The following is a 26,892-nucleotide window of genomic DNA, read 5'->3' on the forward strand; positions in this document are numbered from 1 at the left end:
GCATTAAAAGTCTGTTAAGTATCAGCTGAATTTCTCTGTCTTGCTCAAACAAGTGTCAGAAAACTCAAGCCCGAATTCAAGCAGCTGGCCATCTTTTCCTCTCCCTTTATCTGATGCCTGTCTTCCACCGAGAAGGGCCAGCTTCAGCTGGGATAGTCTGGTCTAACTGCACAGCTGGTTAAATAATTCAGGTAATGTTTTTTTTATCTTAGCAACCTGGTCAGGACGAATGTTTCAGCCCATGTTTAATGAAGACATTTCCTCAGCTTGAAAGTGATTGACAAATTTTCTTTTCACCTTCTCCTGTTATAGCCGCAGAATTTGAGGCTTTTTTTATGTGTATCTATTTTGTCATAACGTTAAAAGGATAGTTTTCGGTCTTTTCTGTAAACTGGCATTCAATATACTAGACATGCGAACAATTCACCCAAATAGGCCATTCCTGACAGCTATAACTCATCTGCAAAACAACAGGCACACTCTAAACCGAAATCACTGCAGAAAATGTGTCTGTTGGAAAGGAGCTCACAGAAATGAATCAACACCTTCCCTCCCGATAGCTCGCCCACTTCTGCACCCAGGCATTTCTGATGCTCATTTTCCACTTCATCGCACAACAATGAAAACAAGTGCGAGTTCGGTGCTGGCGCTCCCCTAAGATTGACCACCTTTACAGCCTAATCCAAAATGACTTCCAGATGGGTGTTTCGGGGGAATGGTACTTTGCAGTGAAAGAAGCAGTACATGAATTTATCATCATTTTATCTTTACTTTTTGCCAGAAGACTGCCAAACTTTTTAACTTGTTGCTTCCATCAGATCGTACGGTGTTGCAGCCTTCCAACACTGTGCTGTTTGCTGTGATAAGCATCTGCCATTTATATTCTTGTAAGCACTCACAAACTATTAAGTCTGCCATACCTCTCACTTCTGACACAAACTGTACATGCACAAGAGTCTGGATAAGTAACTCGTGCGAACGATGCTGGTGTTTTTGGAAGAGGAGGACAAACGACTGGTGTGTGTGCAAGGGGAAGGGGTGCAGTGGGAGCAGCAGGACAGAGGTGGTGCGGCTTAAATTAGAGGTGTCTCCTGGGGACGAAGATGCTTCCCAGGGTTTTGGGGGTGCTCCTCAGCAGCGCTGACACTTTCCAACCAAGCACAGTAGATTCAAAGCCAATAGCACAGGGACCATCCATACGAAGATCAACCTAAACAACAGTAGCCAGGCAGCCACGGAGCTGCAGCCAGGCTTTTATCTACAAGACCTCAATGCTCATGCCTTGCTTTTCAGCTTCCCTCTAACAGGCATTCACTGCCCCCAGCCCCGTGGGGTCTGGGCTTGGGGTTTTGTAGGGGTGTGCAGGGTGAGCGCCTGTCCCGCGGCAGCTCCCTGCAGGCTTTGATCTCGGGGCTCCCTGAGGCCCATGTTTTGTTCCTCTGTCACTTCCCCCCTCTTGCCTAGCTCGGCTATTGCTGTTCAAATAAACAGTGCGCCCTGCTGATATAAATACTGGAATGTGGCCTTTCAAATAGAAGAAATCTTGGTGTATATATACTTTGTTTGACAGATTGGCCCTTGCTTTAAGGTCTGCTTATAGTATCAGGGCTGAGTGCTCAGGCCTTTCAAGAAAAAAAGGATGTAAGGCAGGGCTCTTTGGTCAGACGTTGTTTACAGAATAAGCTTTACTGTTGCTTCCCCCTCCCCCCCCCCCCCTTTTTTTTTCTTTTTCACTGTAAAAGTTTTTACTACCTGTGTGTTTTTACAGGGTTGCAACAACAACCCATAACTTGGACATAATAGAACCTAATAAATTACATTATATTTGAAAAGAAAACTTAACAAAAGGAACGCAAAATTATATGTTTTTTTTTTTTTTAGGATAGTGAAATGCCAAAAAATTTTGCTAGGTTCAGGTTCTGCGGTTAGTTTATTACAGCACCCTTACTGCTTTGGTGCATGAATCACACCCAGCCAATGCAGGCTGCTGAAGTGACAGACTCTCATCTGCTGGGGGAACTGGGTAGGGCTTTCAGTGCCATGTGCTCTGTAGACTCCCTAAAAAGCTGATCAGTCCTGACATCCTCCTCTATCCAAACTGCCCATTTTCATGAAAACTGTAGCAACCTGCTTCAAACAAAACAAAACAAAACAAAACAAAACAAAACAAAACAAAACAAAACGACCAAAATCTTCAGAAAGATTGACCATCTTAATGACCTAGTCCAAAATGACTTCCAAGAACAGGCATTCTGGGGGAACGGTGCTTTGCAGTGAACGAAGCAACACCTGGTGAAAGAAGCAGTGCAAGGTGAGGCCTGAGCATGAAGGCTGTGCTTGAATACTGTGGGGCTGAAAACACAGCTTTTATGTGAAGGCTGGAGCTGCCCTTCCACGCTCAGTGCACCAGCTCCCCAGTGAAGTGAGTGTAAAGGAGAGACAGCGAGCTTGGCTCTAGCCTCACTGACTCGTGCTTGATACAGAAAATGAACATGGGACAAGAACACTACCGTGGGGATAACTGAACAAATGGTATTCTTAAGCTCCTGATTAAGCCAGAAGCGAAATGGATACTTTCAGAAGCCTAAACAGAGTTGATTGGATTGACAGTACAGGACATTTATGTCATTAGCAAGAAAGACACTGTTTTTTTGCTGAACTATCTTTACTTGTAAGTGCTTTCCAAAACCACAGAGACATCATATGCTGATTTTCTTGGCAGAAATCAAAGCACTTCTTTTTTTTTTCATGCACGTAGGATGTAATAATGATATGTGTCTTCAGTGTTGCTATTTTGATATTATTACCTATTCAATGGTTTCTCAGTTCTACTTGTATTACGTAGACTAGTTCTAAGGACAAGAAATAGCAAACATTCAAAAAAAAAAATAAAAAAAGGAACAGGTAAATGTCTATCAAACTAGATCTGCTACTGATACCTGAGCAATTAGGGTACAAGCTGAAGTTCTCTGAAAAATTTTACATTGCTATTGATTATTTTTAACATGTCTGCTTTGTTAGTTAGTAGGATGAGTCTGAAACTGCAAGTTTGTGTTCTCCACTGAGAGCATAACCCTTATCATACTATGTAACAGCATGTTGTATTATAGTTATGAAATGTACAGTAAAGTTGAGTTAGTGTTCCTGCTGAGAAAACTGTGAGATCACAACCTCTGTTCTCAGCAAAACGAAGTTTAAGTTAGAAATTAAAAAAAAAAATAAATTAACAATTTATCTAAAGAGAAACATGGTAAGTACAGACAGGAAGCACAACTGTCACTAAGCTCTCCTCAGAAAACCCATGTTGCATGAATCCTCAGTTCTGTGTGTGGACTACCAATGTAACCAGGAGAAGGTTTAAAACACAGGATATTCTTCAGTTTGCTGTGGCCATGCACAATTCAACACATCAACTAGATATTTTTCTCCATGAATTCTCTCTGGGCAGAGGAAATATTTGTCTAGTTTGAATAGAGGGAAATGCTTTAAAGTTTTTTTGGCCAGCCTTGCCTCCATGGGTCTATATGAAATGGTGAGAGAAGGTTACACCTACTAGAATTTCAGTCTGTTCAATGTTGAGAGGAGGAGAAACACCAAATGTTGACTAACAGAGAACCAGCTAGTTCCTAAAAGGTGCTTTCAGACAGTAATATGTGCACTGCCTGCTGGAGTCAGAGAAGCAACGTGGATAAAGAGGCACATGTGCAAGGACAACGTGTCTAGAAAATATCCCAAAAAAGACACTCAGGAAAAAAATAAGAATGAAAAGAACATGAATTAAGTTGCTTGAGTAAATATAATATGGGAAGATTAACGTTATCACACTTGTAAGACATGATTTGCAAGTAAAGGCTCATGTGAGGATGCAAAAGTCAGTATCGGAACATTATACAAAACTGATGTGATGAGTGTGGTTAATTACTTCAAAGCCACTGCAGTTTGGACAGATGAGGCACAAAGCAGCGACAGTAAAAGCAAAAGGTGCAGAAGGCTGTTGATGGTAAAAGGAGAAAAATATCTAAACAGCACTGTGATACCGAGGACATTCAGAGAACACTGTTTAGAGTTGGTAAAAAACAAAGAAAACAAAACAAAAAACAGATTACAATTTTGTACCAGGTTCTAGTATTTTTAAGAAAACAAAATCAAATTAGAATGAAAGCCCAAAAATTGCAAGAAAAAAAGAGTAGACATTTTTTTGATATCCAAATAAATCACTGAAACAAAAACGTGATAGAAAAATGAACACAAGTAGAAACAGAAATAAAACCCCAAATTTACCCAAAGTTACCCCCAAATTTACAAGAAACAGTATACAAATATTAATGATGGAAACTGAATTGTGAACACCTTAGTATACCGTAAAAGTTCAAGTGAATTGACACTGTTATTGGGAGAAAATTTTTACCTGATTGAAATTAAATATTTGCTTTTCTCTAAATTTAGCTTTTCATTAAATGTTCCTTGGACTTTTTGCAAGCAGAAACTCGGTATTTTCAAGTCAGACTCCACCAGAAAGCCATTAAGACGAAGCAGGAGAAATACTGCAAAATATCATCTGTTCCCTGTTGCCAAATGCCGACAGTTACAGATGATGTGCTGGCTGCATGGGGAAACTAAACAAGTCCAAGCCAGAGGCAGGGTCTTACTCTGAATGCTGCAGTTTTAAGGCAACCACAGCAATGAATGCATTGTTAATAAAAGCTTCATATGTAAAGCGTGATACTCCGCAGCACGCAGTGGAAATACATTTCACCTGCAACTCTCTCGCCTGTAAAATTACCGTAAGGATTTCACAGTCTGCACAATTTCACCGCCTTTCTGGAAGGGCTGGAAAGCTCATTAATTTAACTGTGGGAGCAAAGTAAACTTGTAAGAGCTCTGCCTGCTAATGTCACTCTCTTTGATTTCTGTTGCATTCCCTTGGAGACAGGAATTGAGCGAGAGAGGGAAGAGAGGAACGAGAAGACAAATGAGCTCAGGGCATGAAGTGCCCGGGGAAACATTGGACGGACTGTCAAGAGATACAAGAGGGGATTGAGAAGAAATGCACCTCTGGGAAAGGAAAAGGCGGGGAAGCCAAACACGCCTTAGAGAAATGACAGGAGACATGGCAAGGAGCAAGATACGAGGTAAGGAAGTAAGGAAATGCAGTTGGAGGGGAGGGTCTGGAGAGCCAAAAAGAGACTTGGAAGAAAGGGAGTGAAATTGCAGGGAAGAGGAGGAGGCATCTTAGTTTGGATCAGATATTGCCTGCTGACATTGCTCCCAAAAGGAGAGCGAGGCAAGAGTGGAGAAGACAGGAAAGAGATAATAATCAGTGGCTACTGGAAAGAATTCACAGCTAAGGGAGCAAAGTTATCTCAGATTAGCTAAAGGGGGAAGAGGAAGCCAAAGGCGATTGCTATGTTGTCTGCACTTCTCAGGGAAACGGGGGCACGAGGCACAAATGAAAGAAAATGTAGATGTGTGGAACTGTAGCATCTGTTGCCTTTTGGAAACTTACTGATTACTTTGCCTCTTCACAAAGGAGCCTGCAGACACACCTAGGCTGGGACCACCGGGAATGGATCCCGGCCACCTGATGCTCGGCTGACCACAACTCGTCCTCAGCCGTCTGAGAGGATGAGACCACTCAGGTGCCAGTTTGTATGCACACTGCTTTTTTTTTTTTTTTTTTTTTTTTTTTTTAATAATTAATTAATTAATTTATTTATTTTTTAAGTGAGCTTTTGAAGCATTTTCAGCTGACTTGGCTGGCAAGTGCTGGCACACCAAGGCGTTCATGGAGACATGGCATGGCAGGGCTCTGCTTTCCTGCACCGCTGAGCCAGTTGCACAGGGGCACCCTGGGGCTTCTTAGGAGTTCACTTCTGATTACAAGCACTTGTAATTTTCACTTTGAAAAACACAAAGAATAAAACAAGTATTTCCTGTATGCCAGTCCTTCCCTCAGGCAAAGTGGAGACTAAATAAAATAAACTCTAGATCATTTAGTGTCCAGATGAAATAAAATAAAAAGTAAACTTCTTTTTGGCTCTGATATTGGTGTGACTGAGATTGTAGGGAAGAGGGACAACATAAAAAGATGCTGTCATATGTGCCAGGGCAGCGACTGCCAATTTTGGGATGCAGTATTTTCTTCAAAGGTTCCTCTTTTCACTAAAAAGTTGCTCTAAAAAATTAACAAAAAATTAAATAGTTGTCTTAAATCTACTCCCGCATCACTGAGAACTCAGCAGAATCCATGGTGCAGTTGTACAGATTTGTACAAGAGTTAACAAAGCTATTACTGAATTGGCTCTGAAGACTGATCTTTTTATTACTAGAAATGCAGCATTTTTACTCCACTGTAACTTCTGCCATATAAGCAGATGCATGACCACCAAATGGTGAAACAACCCAGCCATAATCACAGATGAAAAATGACATTTCTATTCCATTGGAAATTCTAACAGTTAAAAGGTTTTAAGTCTGAGTTGAAAGAAAGTCTAAATTCACAATGGAATATAAACTTTATTCCCTTCCCAAAATATTTTGAGAAGCTGAGTAATAATATAGAGTAAATAAAGTAAATAAAATACATAAATAAACTCCTATATGAAAAGAAAATGTATCCAGTAATGAAACTGAAATATTTTGCTATTACCAAAATAGAACAAGAAAGTCAGAACAATTTCTTCTCCTCATTTCTTATTCCTATCCAGGCATCCTAGGGAAACCTTACAGCTTTAACAGGACTTCATTTTTTTCAGCAGAAAAATGTTCAGCTGAAGAATCTTTAGCCCATACTACCTACCAACGTGAAAATGCCAAAAGCTGGGGCTGAGATACACAAACACACACACGCCCCATGTCACTCCAACACAAGCCACTGAACACTATGCATGGTTTCCACTTTGGCAATAGATGCAGAAGCCTCTGGAAATCCAGCTGAAGGCAGATTTACTATTACAAATCACCACCACTGAAAAGCAAAGTCAAAACAATGTTTGCTGATCCCAGAATAAAAGATGCAGAATGGTCTCGTTTTTATCTACTTTTTGTTCAAAAGGGAAGTACACAGACACAAATGTAGTGTATGGGGATTTTATGTCCAAAAACAGTAAGCAGCTCTGATACCCAATGGATGTCTTTAAGAATGCTGTTTTGGCAAGAAAAATAACTCGGTGCTTTTTTTTTGCTCATTCCCTGTAGCTTTACATAATCAGCACAATTTTTTATATTTGGTATTAACTTGTACAGAGCATCATAGAAAACATGACTGCAAGGGACCTTGAGAGGTCAGATGGTCCAGCCCCTACCCCAAGGCAGGATCTGTTCTTCCCAAGTTAGTCTTCAAAGATGTCTCATCTGTTCTTAAAGACAGCCTGTGAAGGGTAAGGGGTCACTGTTGTCTGTCTGCTTCAGGGCTCCAAAATCTTCACAGTGAAGTTTTTCCAAATGTCTAATCTCCATCTTCCTTGTTGCAATTAAACAGATTACTTCTTCACCATGGATACAGAGAGGAGATTAATATCTTTGCTTCTGCAAAAGCCTAATACACTTGCAGATTTGGGGTGAATGAAATTGCTTTGCTCTCTCCATAATTATTTCAGCCTGGGACTTCTAACGAGACATTGGTCCGAGGCAATTGTTTAGGAAGCGCATAAACAGCAGCTTGGAAATAATACTAACACTTTCTGAGGGGAATAGCCTGCCCTTTGGGTTCTGTGCAAGCCAGCTGGACATACCTAACACAGACCAGAAAGCCTGCACGAAAGCAGACCAGATGTGAAAGAGGGCTATTTACAAACTCAGTAAATAACTATCTATTTCATGACACACAGTAGCATAAATTCTTCCTATGAGGAAAAATACAGGCCTTTAAAATGCTTACTGGCGAACAGAGTATCTGCTTTTTTCTTGTGATCTTGCAGACACCATGACGATACATTCAGGAGCCATCAGCTGCTTCTGCAGTGCACCACAGTAGGCACGCAACAACTACACACATCGTGGTGAGAAATTACTGCCCTGATTAAAACTCTGGGTCCTCAATTATTCAGTATGAATGTCAGCATGATTTGAAGTGCCTGCTGTACCCAACAGATGCCTTAATTTCAGTAAGGGACTTCACTATCCCCCAAATTGACTGCCTTGCCCAAATCACATGTTGGAAACAAGTGGGTTTTGTGTGTCACAGTTAAATACTGGATTTACGCTGTGGAAATAGATGAGTATTTACAGCCCATCTGAAGCTGTGCTTTGGTCTCTCAGCATATAGGACACGGCTAACTCGCGGGACTGAGAACACATGCTCTCCTGACTGAACAGCTTCTCATTCCTCTGTGCCTCTCTCATTCCTCTGTGTATCCTCGCTGTGCTTGTGTCCTCTTGGCAGGACCTAAAAAGATGCACAGCGATGCACAAATGCACAATTAAATATTACAGACGTGCGCTAATGCTTTGGTATCGTGCCCACTCCAAAAGGCCTGCCAACTTGCAGCTTATTGTAAGAATACCTTAAAACTGGCAGCAGTGCCATTCCACCTGCTGTCTTTGTTAGGAATCAGCACTTCTAGCCGTGTCTCCACTTCAGGACACAATATGCAGTGAAGTAGCACCTGCTGCTCTCGTGTCTCTGATGGGCAAATGTAAAGGTTGGAGAGTAGATACAGGTGCTCATAGCCTTCCTGTGTACTGCCTCGGCCAAATGTACACTGACATAAATGTGAAGTTATCTCAGAACACAGATGTTTGGCTTTGCTGCCACTGCCTGACACCAGCACTTTATTTTCTTTATCATGTGTGTTGAATTGAAAGCTTTTTTTCAGGCCCTGACCTTGGCAGCAGTTGCTACTGCATTTCATCTAAAAGATAGGAGAAAGGAAGGAAAAAAAAAAAGAAGAATGACTTACTGGATTTTCATGATGCCCTTTGTAATCCTGAATACTTCAACTGAGGGCTCTCTAATGCTTTTACTTATCTTACTAACTTTACATCTTCCACTCCTTCACAGACACAGTTTTACCCAACCATGGCATCTGTCTTTCAAGTGATTTAAGAACATACGTTATTTTCCAGTTGACTGAGATAACTGCAAAAAATCAGTGTTAATTTTACATCAATCTTTGTTAAAATAAATTGTGTTTTAAGCTGTATTTTTGATATGTTTTGCTTGGCATATCAGTCTGTAGTCTAGTTCATTAGGGGATGAAACTGCCTTTAAAGGCACTATCTGAACTGTCAGGTTCTACTCGTTTATCTATAAACTGTCATGACCTTCCTCCTTCAATATAATTGAGGATTCTGTAAAACTTTTTGCTAATCTGGCTGTTATGAACAGGCGTTGATGATATAATGACTTATACAGGGTGAAACAATTAACTTAAAAGATTTTTCAGAGGTTGGTAAAATTAAAAATCTAGTATCTCTCACTGTTGTGTTTGCATGTGTGTATACCACACACTGCTGGTGGTCTGTGTTTTCAGTTTATTCCTACAGGAATGGTATTTCCCCCAAGATCTTGCTTTCTCTTCTCAGATTCCTCCGCCCAGGGTCCACCTGTGTGAAAGCTTGTCATGTCATCCAGGAGATGGTCCTGGATATTTGCCACTCAGGGAAAAAAGCTTTCACCACTTCAAAAAAAATAATAAAAAAAAATCCACCCAGCCTTTTGTGGGTAAAAGAAAGTGCAGGCATGTAATAAGAAAAGATGTTAAAAAATAAAGAAAAAAAATGTTTAGCAGTGAAGCACATTTCTTGTCAGTATTTGCTGCAGAACAATGTCAATCTAATGAGCAAAAAGGATAAAAAGCTAGTTTCTCAAGCAAATGTAAAAATCGTAGTTGTCTGAGTTACAACTTTGTTGACAAGAGTGAGATGTTGTCTCACAATTATTTTAATGTATAAAACATAAATTGAAAATAATGAATTATGCAGACCCAATGCTTAGAATAAATAAGATAGATGTGGACAGCCTGGAAAACGAAAATTATCTTTCAGTGTTTTTTGATATTAAGTGTCATCTTCACATTTACTTACCAGTCTTCAGCAATATTTCAAGTGGTGCTGTATAGCTCAATAGAACTATACAGCATCTCGCTTTATTTTATGTACTTACTCAAAAAAAGTGGTCCATCCAGTCTCATCACTTTTAGTTGCCAGAAGTCCACTGTTGCCATGGTAGGTAAATAAAACAAGCTCTTGTCCTTGTGCCGTCATACTTTTCAAACATCCATTAGTGCCTATCGTCAACCAGATGACTTGGTTATCAGGAGAGACCACTCTTACTGGCATCCGGTTGGGGTCCCGTCTGATACGAAGAGTATTGCCGTTGCTGTCCGTGACTGCAGTAATATCATTATCATTACTGTAGCTAAAATTGTACAGGTAGTCTCCAGTGACTAAGCTCACAGTGTACTGGTGAGTACCATTGACATCAAAGATATAAAGCTCTTGATCAGTTGGAGAAGCAACTTCATAAAAGTTCATTGAGTTCAATAAGGGTTTGTTCTTTGACACAGCCCGTATCCTAATGTTTCCCAGATCAGCAATATACAGCGTGCCATCTGGAGACACAGCTAAAGAGGAAGGGGCATTGAGTTTGGCATCTTTAGCATAGCCATCTCCATTCTGGTAACAGTCACAGTTGACATCATTTTTGCAATCACACTCTGAAGGTATTCCAGCAACTAATGAGATCTCTCCATCGGTTGTGACCTGTCTTATCCTATTAATCTTTTTTTCATCAGTTTCTGTAATGTAAAGTACCCCACTGTAAGACACTGCAATGGCAGTTGCTGACTCTAATGTGGTCTGTACAGCATGCTTGCCCACCGTGTACTCCACTCCGGGTACTTGGCAATGCATTGGCCTCCCCGCAGCAATGCGAACCTGACGGTTTTCGGTGATCTGTAAAACTACGTTGTTATCCAGAACATAAATGGAGTTATCCATTGGGTTGATAGCTAAATCTGTAGGCCATTCCAGACGAACCTTAACAAAGAGAAGTGGTTTACTACACAGTTCACTAGTGCACCTTAAATGAAATGAATGAATTCTCCTTCAGTTTTAGAGAATGCTGTACGGATATTTTTCATCTGCTGTAACCAATCAAGACAAAAAGACTTGTACAAAAAGAAATGCAGCAAATGAAAGATTTCAGGAAGGCAAGGGGACAGGTTTCCAGATGACTGCTTCATTGAAAAACAGCAGCATTGGAACTATAATACAGGTCAAATTTCCCCTCCAATAAGTGCCATACTTGTTTGTATCACCAATGCATAAATAAAAGTAGAGAGAGCCATCAGTCTAGTGTTCATGGACAGTAGTCATTTTTTTATTTTTGCACCAGCAAAAATAACTTACTACATTCCAGAATATGAAACACTGGACTATGCTCCATTTCTAAACACAGCACTAGTGACATCTCTTCTTACCTATACAAACTTGTTGAGACAAAAAAAGAATTGCTCTATTATATATATATCCTCTCATTCACCCTAGTAGGCTATTACTAATTCAGAAAACATCGACATGCCAATACAATTCTAACATATCTGTCGTTCTTCCAGTATTTACTACTGGACTTAACATTTCCTGCTGATGGTTTTGCTGTTCTAAACTAAACTGAACTTTATGGGCAGAAAAATTGAATACAGCAGCATTTATAGCTAGGAGAATACACTGAGATTCACATCCTTGGAATAGATTTCTTTCTCCACAAATTCTGCTCTTAAATATTCATTACACACTCCACCCAGTTTTATTTTAATGGGCAAGGAAGCTGCATTTGCATTTCTAGCCCCAGATTTGCTTTCTGAATTAGAGGCTGTTAATGTGTACCTGGCTGATGTGCATGCTGGTATCGCAGGTTAGAGGCCGTGCTGAGGTCAGGTCGTTGGAGCCAAGCAACGTGGATATTATGCCATTCTGATCCACTTTTCTGATCATGGTCCCATCAACAAAGTAGATTAACCCATTCTTGTCGATTGCTATTCCTTCAGTGAAGAGGATAAAAATTAGTTTCTTGTGCCAGCTATTAATATTATCTGTAACTACGGGCCTGAGTGGTATGTGTATAGTGGTATGTATATTAAGGGCAGAAAAAGGCCTAGCATTTAAGTTAACCTGAAACACTGGGTACGTGGGACCACATGCAACACTGATTTTACATCTTCACCATTGTTTGCCAAACACATAATCTAAACGAGCATTTTAAAGTGCTCAATAACCATGAAAGCCACATATTGACTATAAAATTAACCCGGCTCTCCTGCAGCTCTCTTCCTCAATGGTTTTCCCCGTTGGGAAAAATTATGCGAAACTACATTTTTGAACCAAGTCTTGTATTAAACATGACCGTGCCCATCTCTGAACTTTCATATTTACCTTTAGGGCTCATGAGAGTTGCCTCCACCGCCTTGCCTCCATCACCACATCTTGCCTCATCAAAGGGCAGGCACTGCTCCCCGGTTCCTCCTATTACCTCAGCATTTTTCGTCAGGTCTTTCGCACCCGTGAGTGACCTGGGCCGATAGATCCTGCGCGTGTTTGTGTCCGAAACGTACAAATCTCCTGTCACGGGGTCAGTTGCAAGGTAGTATCTGTGGGCTGGGTTGCTGCTGTAAAAAGGAATTACACATTGCTCATGCTGTAATTAATTGCACCAATGTCGGACCAAGAAGAAAAGATTTCAGTTCACACACAGTCTGTACTAATACATAAATAGTTAACACTCATGCTGGTGCTCTGGGCTTATGCAGCAGAGGTCATGGCCCCACAGCTTTTCTCGGTTTTCATTTGTTTCCTGTGTCAGAGGCAGGCCAACCTAGACTAGTCATCCTTTTGGGACAGAAAATTCGATTTTGTCTACAATGCTATAATTAGAGACACTTCTCATCGCCATAATAGGCCACATCAAAACAGTGGAGTCTTAGAACTGGTGTTGACTGAAACCTTGGTTCAGTTTCAAACTTTGCAGCATGACCCCAACCCTAGCTTACACTTTGTTGCTGTTATCATCCTCTCCGTTTTATTATAATTTACATAAGGCTGCTGGGGTGCACGGTTTATATAATTCATAAACAGATAAGGCAGAGTTCGTATTATTAGTTCACAGGCAAGAGATAAGACATCCTTCATAAGTATTTGTTTAATCCACTGCTTTCAAAGACGTGACATGCATGATTTAACGCATTAGGAAATGTCATCTTTTCCACCAGAACACTGAGCGGAGCTTTTCCGTTCTCCTTAACACAGTCATATTTCAAACAACTGTACACATTGGCACAAAACCACTAACTATGCCAACACAGTCTTTATTACAGTGAAAATATATATTGCTAACCATTTTCCCAGAAACGTACACTTTGCCTCTCCACTGGTGCTACATAATTGAGAATTACTGTCTTTTCTCCCCTGCTGGTGAAAAAACCTACCCTGGAGAGTACCTTTTGGGTTGATATATTACGACGTAGAAACTTAACCCACCGCAGTTAGGATTCCTGACCTAATTTACGGCATGAAGAACTGAAATAAGGTCATGTAAACACAGGAGGTAATTTCAGATGCTCTCCTAATGGATTGAATCAGTGTCAGAACAGTCAGTTCCACTTCTGATGTTTGCAAAAGCGCTGCTGAAACGTATCTACCAGTCTTGGTGATATCCAAACATCTGTTCGCAGAACACTGTACTTCACATTTTGTAAATACATAACTGTGCTAATGTAACACATTTTTATGTACTGCCACTTGGAAAAAGCAACAAGAGACCAACAGGAACAACTTGTGAACAAACGATGCCTTTTAGCAGGGACAGATTTTTATAGCTCTCCAATTACAAAAACACAGAAAAATGTGTTGCATAAATAGGATTTTCTTTGGTTTTAAGAGTTTAAACATGTTGGTGCAGAAGGAAGAAATCAAGTGAAGCAGACTAATGAAATCAAATACACAGTGATTAGCACCTCTTAAAAAGCCCTGCTACGGAGCTGAATGTTATACAGCATGTCTGAAAACAATTAAGTGGAGCCTTAACTCAAATTTCTGTCTGTTAGAAACTTGTTATTGCCAATGCACTAAGTAGTTTAAAGGTATTTTCCGAACCTTAATTTACAAAGAGATCATTTATACGATCACTATATAGTGTACAAATTATTTATATCTCCATGGGCTGCAAATTAAATTATACCCATTTATATGATTACTCTGGTCTTTAAGAAACTTTGCAGACATTTCACGTATAAACACATAGCAAAATGTGAATTAAATTTTATTTCATTGTAATTTAAAATAAAGTCCTTTCTTATGCTACTATAATCTAAATTAAGGTACTTTTCTTCAACTCATTTAACATTGCCTAAATCGTATTTTTCAGTTGTTGGAATAAAGAGTCATCAAATCAACTAAATGATTTATGCCTAACATTTTTTTTTAAATATCTAAAAAAGATTTTTTAAAGCTGCTCTCTTCATATATATTAAAACATTTATGTTTTAATTAATTCCAGCAAAAATGGTACAGCCCTTCTTAGTCAGAATGAGTTCTGGTAATAAGTAGTACATCCTTATTAAAAAGTACAGATGACAATTTAAGGATATTTTCTCATTTTATCAAAAAAAATCCCAACAACCCTGAGGTTTGGGAGCACATAGAGTATTATTGAATCAATATAAACTCTCCAATTTGTCTTAAGTAATGTCTAATGGCTTCTTTCTGAGACAACACAGCAGGCTTAACTTTGGTGTTTCTTTTCAAGGGAAGGTCAGAAAGCTGAGGTAGCTTTAGCTGTTAGGAACAAACCACCAATTCTCTGGAGCAAGGCACAATCTGAGGAACTAGATCACTATCCACTGAAAACCATGTTTCCTAGCCAGAAGACATTTATGCACACTATGCAGACCTCTAAAATAGCACAGGGTTAAGTATCTAACACCTGCAAAGCTGCAGAGATTCTTCTATTTCACTGTAGTTTGAAATAACATTAAGGCTCTGCCCTCTACCAATAACAAGAACAGAGAAGTAAAATGCAGAGCCAGAGGCTTCTGGGCTCATTCACTATTGCCAGGCTGCTGCACAGGGCTCTGGAAAACAAGCGGTTACATGCCAACACAGGGTCCAATAAAGACAAACAACTACAAATTATCTTGTTCTATCTGCACTTAATCAACAGTGCTAACGATTTAAAGCACACACACACGTGCATGTGTGCACACAGCTTAAGCCTTTTCAGTGACCAGACCTTGCACATTTTCCCATTCCTGTTTTTGGTTTTCTTAATGCAAAATGGTAAAATGTTAGAAAAACTTACTTGTAAGTGCTGCCTACTGTTTAGTTGCTGTCATGATCTGTTTCTCACTGCTTCATCTTGCTTATGCTGTTCTTTTAAATCCTCAGCTGTCAGATCGCTTGCATTACTCTCCATGCAGAATTTAAAAAAACACTACTCTTCCTTCTCTGGCCCTGATCTATACTCTCCTATCCAATGTATGCCATCTAAACCATATGCCCTCAAAGCTGTTTTTAGGTCTAAGAAAACTTTTTTCTGTCTCTCTGCAGGATATCGCCATAGCCTACAAGTGACCTCCCTGTCTTCAAAGTCCTTCTAAAAATTGCTTCCATGAATGCCTATCAGCATTAATCAGCCATAGGCAGCAGGGTGTATAAAGACATCAGCTCAGCTTTCAGACTGAAAAAACGTTAGGTCACTGGTAGATTAGAGAATAAATTTGACCTGCAGTGTCTCCCTAATTTAGAGCACAGACTCCTTGAGGTGGGAGACTTGCTCTCTGTGCTGAACCACCATGTCTGTAGGTGAGGAAAGGTGAATGCTTGAGCAGATAACAGCTCTCAGCTAGTATTTAGTGCTTGTCATCTGTTTTACTTGGTGAATGCATATTTTACCAGGCAAAAGAAGCTATTTTGTCTCGCAGTGTGTCCTCAAGCTGGGGGAACTCATGGCCACAGGATCTGGTGGATGCTCAAAGTTTACATGTTTAAAAAATGTCAAATAAATCAAGAGAACGAAGAGCTGTCAGGGGATATTCAACATAAAGGTACACTTGTGGCTTAAGAAGTCCCTGAGCAGCAAAACCCTAAGAGTTTTCACACTGGGAAAACGTCCTGTGATGGGAGAGAAAACTCAGACTCAAGTAGACCATGTTGGGCTGCACACTGGGCTCAACACCTCCCTGCCTGCTGGGCTCCACGACCACTGCTGCAGTGCTCATTGTCCATGGTCTTCAAGGCATCTGCCTACCACAGGAGGAACCCCCACTTTGTAGCTGCCATACAAGCCTATGAAGATGCTGTTACCCTAATTTCTGCAGTATGATTACAATGTCACTGTCTGGAGCTTATGCACATGTACATGAATAAAAGAGAAAAGCCCCAATGTTTGCCCTCGCCAAATTGTTTCTGAAAGGCCACAGCTGAGACTGTGACCACAATTCTGCTGAAGGTAGGAGAGACCGTCACCACTAAATCACAGCAAAACACACCTCGTTGCGCACCAGCTCCTTAATCCCCTTTGTCCATTCCAAATTCCCATTTTCGGTATTACTCTGTATTCCACATATTTGTCAGACAATGTCTTATACAGCTGTAATCACGGCTTTGTGTTATCACAAGGGATTTCTTCTAAAAGTAGTGCAACAAATGCAAATTAAACTTAATAATGAAATCTAAAATTATCAGATTACCTCAGAGTCACACCTGGAAAATAACTTAAAACCAGCCAGACTATGCATCACCTCCCATTTCTGACTATTAGCAGTGATGCAAACGTCTTATTTAGTCATGGAATTTTTTGCCTAACCCATTTGAAATAATTTTTTTGAACATAAAACCTGTCCTTATAAAGAAGGTTCAGATTTAAGTGAATTTAAAAAAAAATGGTCTAAAGGAGAACTGAGATATGACTCTCCTTGTTGAAAAATGAGGAAGGAAAAAGGTTGACAGCAAAAAAGGAGCGAAAGAGACCCTGCAGGGCTGCTGAGCCCTGTACTTAGCAAGTCTGACACAAAGTCTTGCAGCGCTTCATGTATCCAACAAGGCTTTAGCATAACGTTGTTTTTGTCTCCTTTTCAGTGACAGCTGCTATGGCAAAGCACTTCTAAGCATCCACCTTCCTCACCTCTGTTCTTGCCACTATTGTACCTATGCCAGGACAGATGAATGCTGCACTACAACCCCTCTGATTACTCTTGTTTCTGTGACAAGCCTTATGGAATCTTCACGTACTTCACAATCTGAACTGCTGGAGTCTTGTTATTACATGACAATTTCAGCTTTCATTACTAAGAAAAGTTCACATTTAAACAAAAGCATCTGCTTAATGTGAGCTTGAAAAGGCTCAGCATCAAAAGGCTAATGAAATGAACTCACTTTATACTTCTGTAATTTCTACTTCTGTAATACTTCTATTAGTTATATGCTCTTCTCACTGTATTTGGGGGATCTGACTAATGAATGAGTTTTGATAGAAACAGCGGAAGTGTGAGCAAAGGAACAGGAGCAAGAAGGCATGAAGGGATAGTGCAGGAGGGCACATACAAGCGTAAAAAGAAGCCTGGCTGCGGACAGAGAGTGATGAGAAAATAGGAGCTTGTATCTGAAAGGACGATGCAGCCTGACAGCTGACATAACTAAAACGTATGAACTCATTATTTTTGAAAAATACTCCCCTTTCCTAATAATACATCTCAGAAAGGACTTGTCCATTATAAGCATTCATTTGTTAAAAAAGAAAAAAGAACAGTTAGAAATATAGAAATCTTCTTTAAGAAATGCTTACCTATGTCTAAAATCTTTATTTCTTGGTGGGAGCAAGTAAAAAAGAACAGAAAAACATTATTAGAAAAATATTCAGAAAGGATGTTAGAAGATGAAAAGAAGGCAACATTTAAATCTCTCATTAGTGAAGAGGTCCACTCGCGTTGACTATATAGGCTCACTCTTTAAACCCACAGAATAATTACTCTGAGAAGACCAAATTCTCACAGTTTGCATTTACAGAGTTAAGGTATTTTACCATGGAAATTTTTATCGTTTCACTTTTAAATACTATTTCCAACATGTTAAAATTTTTGAGTCCACTTTTTTGCTTCAAAAGCATTTGGAAGCCCTAACTTACACAACATCAGAAATCCATTCCACACTTCAGTTTGCATCAGTAATTCACAACTCAAAAGGTCCAAATGTGAGTAAAACATACCTTAGCTCCAGAACACTAGTTACATTTCCAGATGGAAATATCCGTCGAACATAGTTGAAATCTCCAATGTAAAGACTTCCATCTATCCCACAAGCTAAGGCAACTGGAGCCAGTAGTTTATTACCATCAGCTTGACCGTTACAACTTGGACAGGAGATGCTGCGTCTTCTTCCATTGCCCATGATGCTACTGACAACTGGGGGTTGCTGAGATATGAATTGATTTTCACCATTTCCTTTGTAGAGGATTCCTGGCAGATAATATAAAAACCACAAAATAACAACAACAAAGTTTATAAAAACCTTGAATGTATGTACAGGAGATGATGTATAGATATTCTGAATATCTCTTTTTATTTGAGTAATATAGTTTAATGGACTTGTAATTGTTTCAGCACCACTTTTTTTCTCACTACAAGTAACAGAACTTAGTTATGAACTACAAATGTTTTAATAAAGTCACAAATACACTAAAACACACACAAAGCATTAAATTATCTTGTCCAAAAAATGTAGTAAAAATGTATTTTAAACTTCTGTTTAGAAATTCTCCTAAAAGAACTGAAATTCTACCTGTGTATATATCATTAAAAAGGAAAAAAATGTACTTGCAAATTGCATCTCTAATGCCCTACTATAACTAATTATGAATATGTTGTCAAATGTAATCTAAAGCAGATTACTACCACAAATTGAAAATATGAATTAAACAGTTACTTCAAAAAGTTGGAGATTGCCACACTCTTACATTATAAAAGGCTCTTTACTCAGCTCACAATAAAAATCTACCTCTGGCAATAAAGTCTGCCTCAATACCATGTCTGCAGTTATAGGCAGTTATTAAAAATGTCAAAAAAACAAAAAAAATTGTGGTGCCAGGCCAACCTGTCTCTTAAACTTAATTCTGCTTTGAGGCATGAAAGGAACAGTAATTTTGTAAAGACAAAGGAATGTGCCAGCAGTATTTTTCTTCCTTATAGCCTCCATAGGAAACTGAGAAGAAAAATGCATGCTTTATGTTAAATCTTCAGTTTGGAAAAAATGTTTGAATTTACAGCATGTTAAAAATGTTGCCAGATTCTTCTTGTATTATAGACCTCAGTGAATCCGTCAAGGGGTACTCTACCAATGGTCAGGTGTTATGGTTGTACTCATAAGTCACAATTTACCTTTTCGTGGTATAATCCATGTAAACCATGTGCCACTTACTTTGTACTTTACAGTGATAAATGCTTTACCAATTGTCCATACAGTTTCAAAGGCAATTTGGGGCTAAGGGATACATTTGTCTTTTGAGGTGCTTAGAGGAAATTTAAGATGTATTCCTCTGTCAGTCCTCACCTCAAAAATGCATTCTTTATACTGAAAGATATGAGGAAAAAACACTTTGCCCTTTAAATGCTTTAGGTGGCTTCACTACTTTTTAATGTTATAAAATTTGGAAGATTATAAACATAAGACCAATAAACATGATCAAATCGGGAAGAATGAAAATGGTTTATGGAAACTTAACGACAAGTAATCTAAATAAGTAATCTAAATCAAAAGAAGGAGAATGTGTTTTTCATGAATAGTCAAAGCCAGAATGCATTAGCAGTATACGAAATCCCCTCTCCTATGATTACATCATTTATGACAATCATGGAACCATAATTTTGCCTGAAATAGCTGAGTTCTATAATTTTCATCAGAGGAATTCTACAAGTCAGCACAGTGCACTATTGCATCTGATTTATTCTGTCATTACCTTGAAAAATTGGTCCTTCACATTTCTCCTCTATTATCACAGACTAAGAGATGCACATTAGACTATTTACTGCAGTAGCTTAGGATGTCCGTACAAACAGTGTCTGCACTCTCTTCTGAATACATTTCTCCAGCTCACCCACCTTGCCATTACAACTCTCCACTTCATTTATTCAATTAGACACACGTCACTTTGAAAAGTCATTACTTGTCAAATGTACTCTTGAAAATAATTTAAAGCCACCGCCAATTCAACTTGTGAACAGTATCAATATTTTATATATATATATATATATATATATATAATTGTAGCTCTTTACATTTTTAGATGAATTACCTTTCAGGAGTACGCACATTTCCCCACCCACTTTTAAATTAGGTACAATGACACCTTTCCCTTTATTTGGGTACCTTGTTTTTCTACTAGCCAGAAGCAAGGCTTTTAGGTGATGATTAGCATATCACAGCAAATAAACTGATGCACTAGCAGGACCTCTGAGGGACACTGGGTACCACAGAAGTGATGTTCTTCCCGCTGAATTACTTCTGGGTACCTCCTTTCCACAAAAATTCAGTGCAACCAACTTCCACCATAAGCTATGCAACTTTGTCTATTTCACCTTTCTTACACACTTCTAGCCCAATTTTTACATATTTCCTCCTGTTCAGTGTTCAGCTGGTGTTTCCTTAGCATGGCACCCACCTGGCAGTAATTGAGAGACACACTGGACAAATTGACCTTGATGCCAAGGCACGGTCCTTGTTAAATGTGTCCTGCTCCTCATCTTTTCACTGGGATTAAAGAGGACTTGCTCACTGGCAACTGGAGCCTGTCCTGATAATGAGGGGCATAAGGAGCCTTCGTTGACTGAAGGCACTGTCATTTGTCACCTGCAATGTGTCGAGCTGACCACGCATCCTGGGGAGGATGTACGTCAGGGAAGGGTTTAAATGAGAGGACAGTGGAAACAACTGCTTATCCTCCAGAATAGATTGTAACCATGCACTAAATGCGCCTCTCAGCAGTAATGCTGTGGCTGGGGATATCATGACCTGAAGGGGAAAATCTCCTGTATAAATGAAGGATTTAAAACTGGAAGTGGAGACCTCTCGGTTCGGCAGGAATGCCTGCTATTGCCATTTAATTTTTAATCATTGTGAAAAGAAGTGTTCCAGATACTGCTACCATACATCCAGCTAGTGCCAGTAACAATGGTGACATCTACAATTGCTTTAGAAACAGTGTCTCTTTAGCATCACTTAAATTTTTTGGGGGTGGTTTCTTTGGATAACATATCCAATTTAGAATGGCACTGTTAGATGCGCTTATTAATGCATATGCATTAGTAGGAGGAAGCAAAGCATTTATTACATGCAAAGCATTCTGTAATTTCCGTTTTTTAAAATATAGAAGCAAACATTTGAAAAGCTAAAATGAGATGAATAAGGTGTGGGGCAGTTGAGAGGCAGCTGAGTATTAAAATTAGGAAGAGGAAGCTTAACTCCTTACCATTCTGAACGTCCAAGACATGGTGTTTATCCAATGTCCAGCCACCCATGTTGGAGGCATCCAGTTCATAGCCTTGCAAAATGGCAGTCCGCTTTTCCCAGAGAGTCAGATCCAAGCAAGATTCATATTCGTAGCCTACAGACACTGAAAAAAACAGTGCATTTCCTCATTAAATATAGAAACTTGTTCAGATTAATAGTTTAAAGAATGTAATTTCCTAAACTGTGTGTGTTCTTCTCCTCTCCCAGGCTACCTAAAAATCCCTACGGCTTCCTTAGATGTATTGAAAATACTAAACAGAATTTCAAAATTCTTTAAAAAGTAATCTTGGGTTATTAAAATAATCTTACTTATTAAAAAGAATTAGAAGAGGACAGGTACAGAAGAAACCTGTTTTGTGAATTATGTCAGAATGCTATTGTGCTCTAAAATATGGGGAGTGCACAGACTGAACACCATACCATATTATTAGGCTGAGAGTTACTCATGGGTAAGAACTACGGGTGGAAAATGACAGCGAGCGGTCTCTTTTTCCTTTTGAAGCATGCTTTTCTCATAATTTAAAGTTTAGATTTGTGTAGTTTAATATACTTTACTACCCACCATTGTTTCTTATCTTATTATGCTAAACATTTTCTGATTAATGGATACAGGTATTTCAGATATGTTTCTCTATTTTCAAGACAATAGCAAAAATGCTAAAAAAAACAAACTTTTGCTTAACACACATACCAACAGCTTCAGATAATCCATAGACTCTCTGATTGTATGCATCAGTTTTATCCCATATGAAAGTATAAGCCAGATTTGGAGATGCAGGGAACCATTTCTGGAAAAGCCTTCCCACCACTGCCACCATAAGATGAACTTTCATTAGATTAAATGGTATAACAGATTGGGTCATAGTGATCTTCAAAACAGATTTATATCCTGCAGCCCTGGAGCTTAAGTATGATAACTTCAGATCAGTTCCTGGTATTGTCGTTTCTTCATGAAGTACCTATGCATTGGTAAGAAAAAAGGCAACATGTGAATGATCTGGAAATTAAATGTAACAATGCAGATATTGTAAAACGGGGCTTGATATGATGCTACACAACAATCCATTATGAAGTATCATCTAAATCTGGCCTTCATTTAATATGTAAAATAAAAACAAACAAAGAACAGTATTTCACTTTTTTTTTCCTTTTTTTTTTTTCACAGAATAGCAAAGTCTTACATCTTTGTTAGACTAAAGCTGCTTAGTTCATACATTCTGCTGAAGGTTTCAAAGATGTCCCCTTTACTTTAATGGGTGAAGGTATGGAGAAGAGGAGAGTATGGAGAGCCTTCCCAAATGCTTTTTCCAAAACCAGCAGAAAAACATCTTCTACCTAAGTGTAAACAGCCCCTTCTTGTGCCGCTGTCCATATCCTAACTATGGATATATAATAAAGGCAAAAGAGCCTCAAAACACTGCAGAGCTTCAGATTTAGTTAGGATCTCTAATTGCTCCTGAAGTTCACATGGTAATGGCGCAACACAGGAAGGACTTTTAGGTGGTTTATTATTTGCATTATCTGTGGATTGTAAATACTTTAAACCAGAGTATTCTTCCATTTATTTCACTGAGATAAGTAGGATGCCTCAGGGAAAGCTTTTCCATATTTCCTGATCAATATTCACTACTCAGACATCAGCTCACCACTTTCTCATTTCAGAGAGGTGCAATGATTCAATTTTATTTTTAAAAGGCTCCTCCCCCCTCTACCTTGTCTGTGCCTTTGAGCTGGGGAGCTTTAGTGGGTGATGGATGGATGTGGAAGGTTTCTGCGTAACGTGGATGAAGACAGCCAATACTGTCCTATACCTCAGTTGGGACATAAAACTCTATTAGAATCATGTCCCTAAACACTGAGAGCCAGCACTTTGGCTGCACAGCTACCAACCATCCTTGCTTATTGAAAATAAGGAAAAAGAAGTATCTAGACACATCTATAAACATAATGTTTCTGTGGGGGGAATAGAGGGCAAAGGATGCTGAATCACAAGCCCGGAGCCTTTGTAGTGTCAAAAGAGCACTCCTGGGGAAGTACATTTGGAAAGCTGTATTTTACCTACCTGTCTCCTGGTCCTGAACTCTGAAGACCAAACACTAATTAGTATCAGAGTAGAAAGCAGACTTCAGGGAGTGAACAAATATCCCTGACATTAAGCTTGAGACTTCAGTGCCATCAAAAGCTGGCTACTGAAGAAGTGCTATGTTAGCTTAGGATTTCTGTAGCTCAGGTTTTCTCCAGCGTTCTCTATGCTAGAGAATCCTCAGACACTGCTTTTAAACAACTGACTGGGTTGAACAGAATCAAAATATGTGGTTCTATGGTCCTGAGGAGGGCAACAGATGATACAACATTACCTATGTTAGCACTACTGCTGGTATATAGATTTGTATACTATTAATTGCATTTGCCTCCTTCCCCTCAACAACAGCAGCAACAAATCAGAAATAGTATTTTGGCTCATGGTCTGGCATAAATGGCTACTAATATCTGACATGTAAGGATATGACTCTTCAACTCCAGCAAGGCTGTAACAGAGCTGTGGGAAATAAAGGAGGCACTGGAAGACACTGGACAAATGAAATTCTTAATTCTTAAGCTTTGAAAGTTTCTTTTTTCCCCCCACCAGCAACCTGGCATCACTGAGAGAAATGACAAGCAGTACCATCACCTGGAAGGAGATGAGTTGTATCAATTCTGTTTGAAAATCTAGTCTGCTCTCCCTCAGTCATATATACACACAGTACCTAAGCCAGATGAGAAGAAAATCTTTTCTGAACAAACAAACAAAACTCTCTAGAGAGAAAAGCAATTGTGAACATATTCCTTTTCTAAGACTTTGAAGGAACAACACAAAACACCAATGAACAAAAGACAAATTCCTCCTCAAGACATCAGCGGGACTCTCATCTACTGCACATTAAATCTGGTCTAACAGATGGAGTTCTCCGTAAGCAAGAGGAGAAAAAGAAATAATACACTTGTAATAGGACACAATTTAATGGACTTGACTGGTCTCCTGTTAAGACCACTGTTTCTTTTACAACTTTAACTGTGGAAGAGCAGTGTTAAACACTTAGGTGGTCTTCTGATACTCTTGCCTGAGATAACAGACAATAAAGAGGACACCTTGAAGTTTCAATTTCCAAGAAATTCCACTGTGTATTTGGATTACTATCAAATTAGAAAGTAGGACACACGCAGTTCTCAGCGAGGTTTAAAACAAAAAAAAAAACACGAACCCCTATTATTAGTTTCTGCAGAAGCCTCAAACATCTGCTGGAAATCTGACTTATAACTTCCTTCTTTCCATAAAATATTCCCTGTAGTAACTTATTTTCTTGCGAACTTTAGAAATCTAGAGGTAAGGTTATGCATCTCAATCTCTCTCCTAGAATCAAGCATTACAAAGAGAATTAAACAGTTTAATGTTCATCTGAAACGTTAAATCATCGGGCACAGCAGAGAGCATCCTATGGGAGCCATGACAACACATCAATTGTAAAGCAATCAGGAAAGTCACTGGGTATAAAAGTCACATCAGGAATCGCCAGCACAACCAATCTGTCTGTACTTTACCTTTTCCCGACAGAGTATCAAACTACCTCCAGAAATGCTGACACCCTACGGGGACTGAGTTATAGCCCCCCCACCACATAAGAAGGGCTGACATTTTATTTACGGATGATCAAGCTTCTTGGGAGGAAAGCTGTGAAATACTTAACCTACAGGACTCAGATAAGGGTCACCTCAATTTTCTCAAAGACAGAGTTTCCTCTCCCCAAAGTTCATGTGGGTGACTGAGTCACATAAATTGCTCAGGACTCCTCGTCCTCGGCCAGAAGGACTAAAGCTGCCCGGGCTCTGGAATGCTTTCCTGCTCCACAATACGATGCGATTCAGGTGGCACGCTCCGATAGTATTAAGAATCCTGAATTGGGAATTTACACTCAATTAGGGGGAAAATGCCTGCTGTATTGCCTAGTACTTTTGTCAGATGAGCAACCTCAACAGAGGATTTGAGAAAAAAATTCACAAATGAGTGTAAACTTGAACTTCTAGTGTCAGAAAAAGGTTCTTTGCAGAGATGTAAGGAGCTGAACTGCTGTACTAAAATGTAACATCATCGTGGTTTGAGAGGGATAAAGATGGCATGTTTAGACACCGGTAAGTATTGGTAACTACTATTATTGCACAAAGCTTGAGACCAAAGAATACTAAAATTATACTTCTTTAAGCAGAAGCTGAAGCTGCTCATTTCAAGATGGAAAAATCTTTTTCTTTTTTAAAAAAACAACTTCCCCTAGAATTGAGGCTCTTAAACAAACTTATAAAGACATAACCCTGGGTTAACAATATAAAGCAAGGAGAAATGAAAAGGGGAAAAAATGCTTGTTTTTTATAGAGTTAAAGCATTGTTGAGATACCACAGAGAAGGATGGAAAAAAACATGTACCTATCAGGCTAAAAATGTGTCAGTAAAAGCATAAACCAAGAGGTACATATAAAGTCTAAAACAGAAAACAAAGAGAAGAAAATTAGATAAACTGCTGGTAAACAAGGACGCTTAAATGGAAATATTTAGCTCAATGAAGTAATCTTCATTGTTTTCTCAGTACAAATTCAGATTTTACAGATTAAGCTAAGTGAAGCCAGGATATAGCATCCATATAAGACTGAAATATCTAGGCGTCCTATTAGACTGCAAGGTTTAATGAAAAAATAGGTTAATTTATTTGGTGAAAACCTGGACATCTTGAAGTTACAAACATAATAATTTTATTAAGTTACTGAGGCCCCTATTTTACCCTTAATTCTTCTGGGTGAAGAAATTTTACCAATTTCCGCTGCATAGTATTGCCAGTAGTAAAACAGAGTCAGAGAAAAAAAGTGTGCAATCTTGAACTGTTTTGACAAAACTCATCCACAGTTCACCCAGGCAACACTGGAATTAAACCAAAGCATCTACACTCACTAATTGGTCCCCTAACAATGTAGGTCTCCAAACCTGCCTTGGTCCCTTAATCATGCAGGTCACGCTCCACAGATGCGGTCAAAGCCACTTCCCTCTAAACACATGTAAGCATACAATCTGAAGGAAAACATACAATTTGAAAGAATACTTTTCAGCCTTCATTCACCCACACACTTGAGGTGATGGAAGCAAGCTGCTCAGGACCTGCAGAAGGCATCTTGGAGCCTTGCAAGCATACGTAACAGTGAATAATGGAAGTGTAGGAGAAGGAAAGCCACAAAAAGTTTCAGAACTGAACTCATTGAGTTGTGAGTTTTCAGAACTCATTGTGACTCACACGTGGGTTTCTGCCAGACCACACTGCAATATACGGCATACAGACATCTATTATATTAGGAAAAACACAGCAATGATATTACCTA

At 39.2% G+C, this 26,892-nt stretch overlaps 1 protein-coding gene across 32 annotated transcripts in view; it reads right to left on the reverse strand.

Annotated features, from left to right (window-relative positions):
- Positions 1-26,892, reverse strand: part of TENM3 (teneurin transmembrane protein 3) — a 1,327,252-nt gene that overhangs the window by 25,262 nt on the left and 1,275,098 nt on the right. For 21 of the 32 annotated variants that reach the window (XM_072037263.1, XM_072037264.1, XM_072037262.1 and 18 more), the window contains 7 exons: positions 22,187-22,454; positions 21,455-21,598; positions 18,200-18,449; positions 17,780-17,800; positions 12,376-12,608; positions 11,830-11,984; positions 10,106-10,980 (listed from right to left, as the gene is read on the reverse strand). In XM_072037263.1, coding sequence (XP_071893364.1) covers positions 10,106-10,980; positions 11,830-11,984; positions 12,376-12,608; positions 17,780-17,800; positions 18,200-18,449; positions 21,455-21,598; positions 22,187-22,454 — 1,946 coding nt within the window. The remainder of the gene's footprint in view (positions 1-10,105; positions 10,981-11,829; positions 11,985-12,375; positions 12,609-17,779; positions 17,801-18,199; positions 18,450-21,454; positions 21,599-22,186; positions 22,455-26,892) is intronic. The other 11 variants (XM_038177885.2, XM_072037272.1, XM_072037269.1 and 8 more) reach the window with 3 other exon arrangements.

This window comes from Anas platyrhynchos, chromosome 4 (assembly GCF_047663525.1).
Source record: "Anas platyrhynchos isolate ZD024472 breed Pekin duck chromosome 4, IASCAAS_PekinDuck_T2T, whole genome shotgun sequence".
NCBI lineage: Eukaryota > Metazoa > Chordata > Aves > Anseriformes > Anatidae > Anas > Anas platyrhynchos.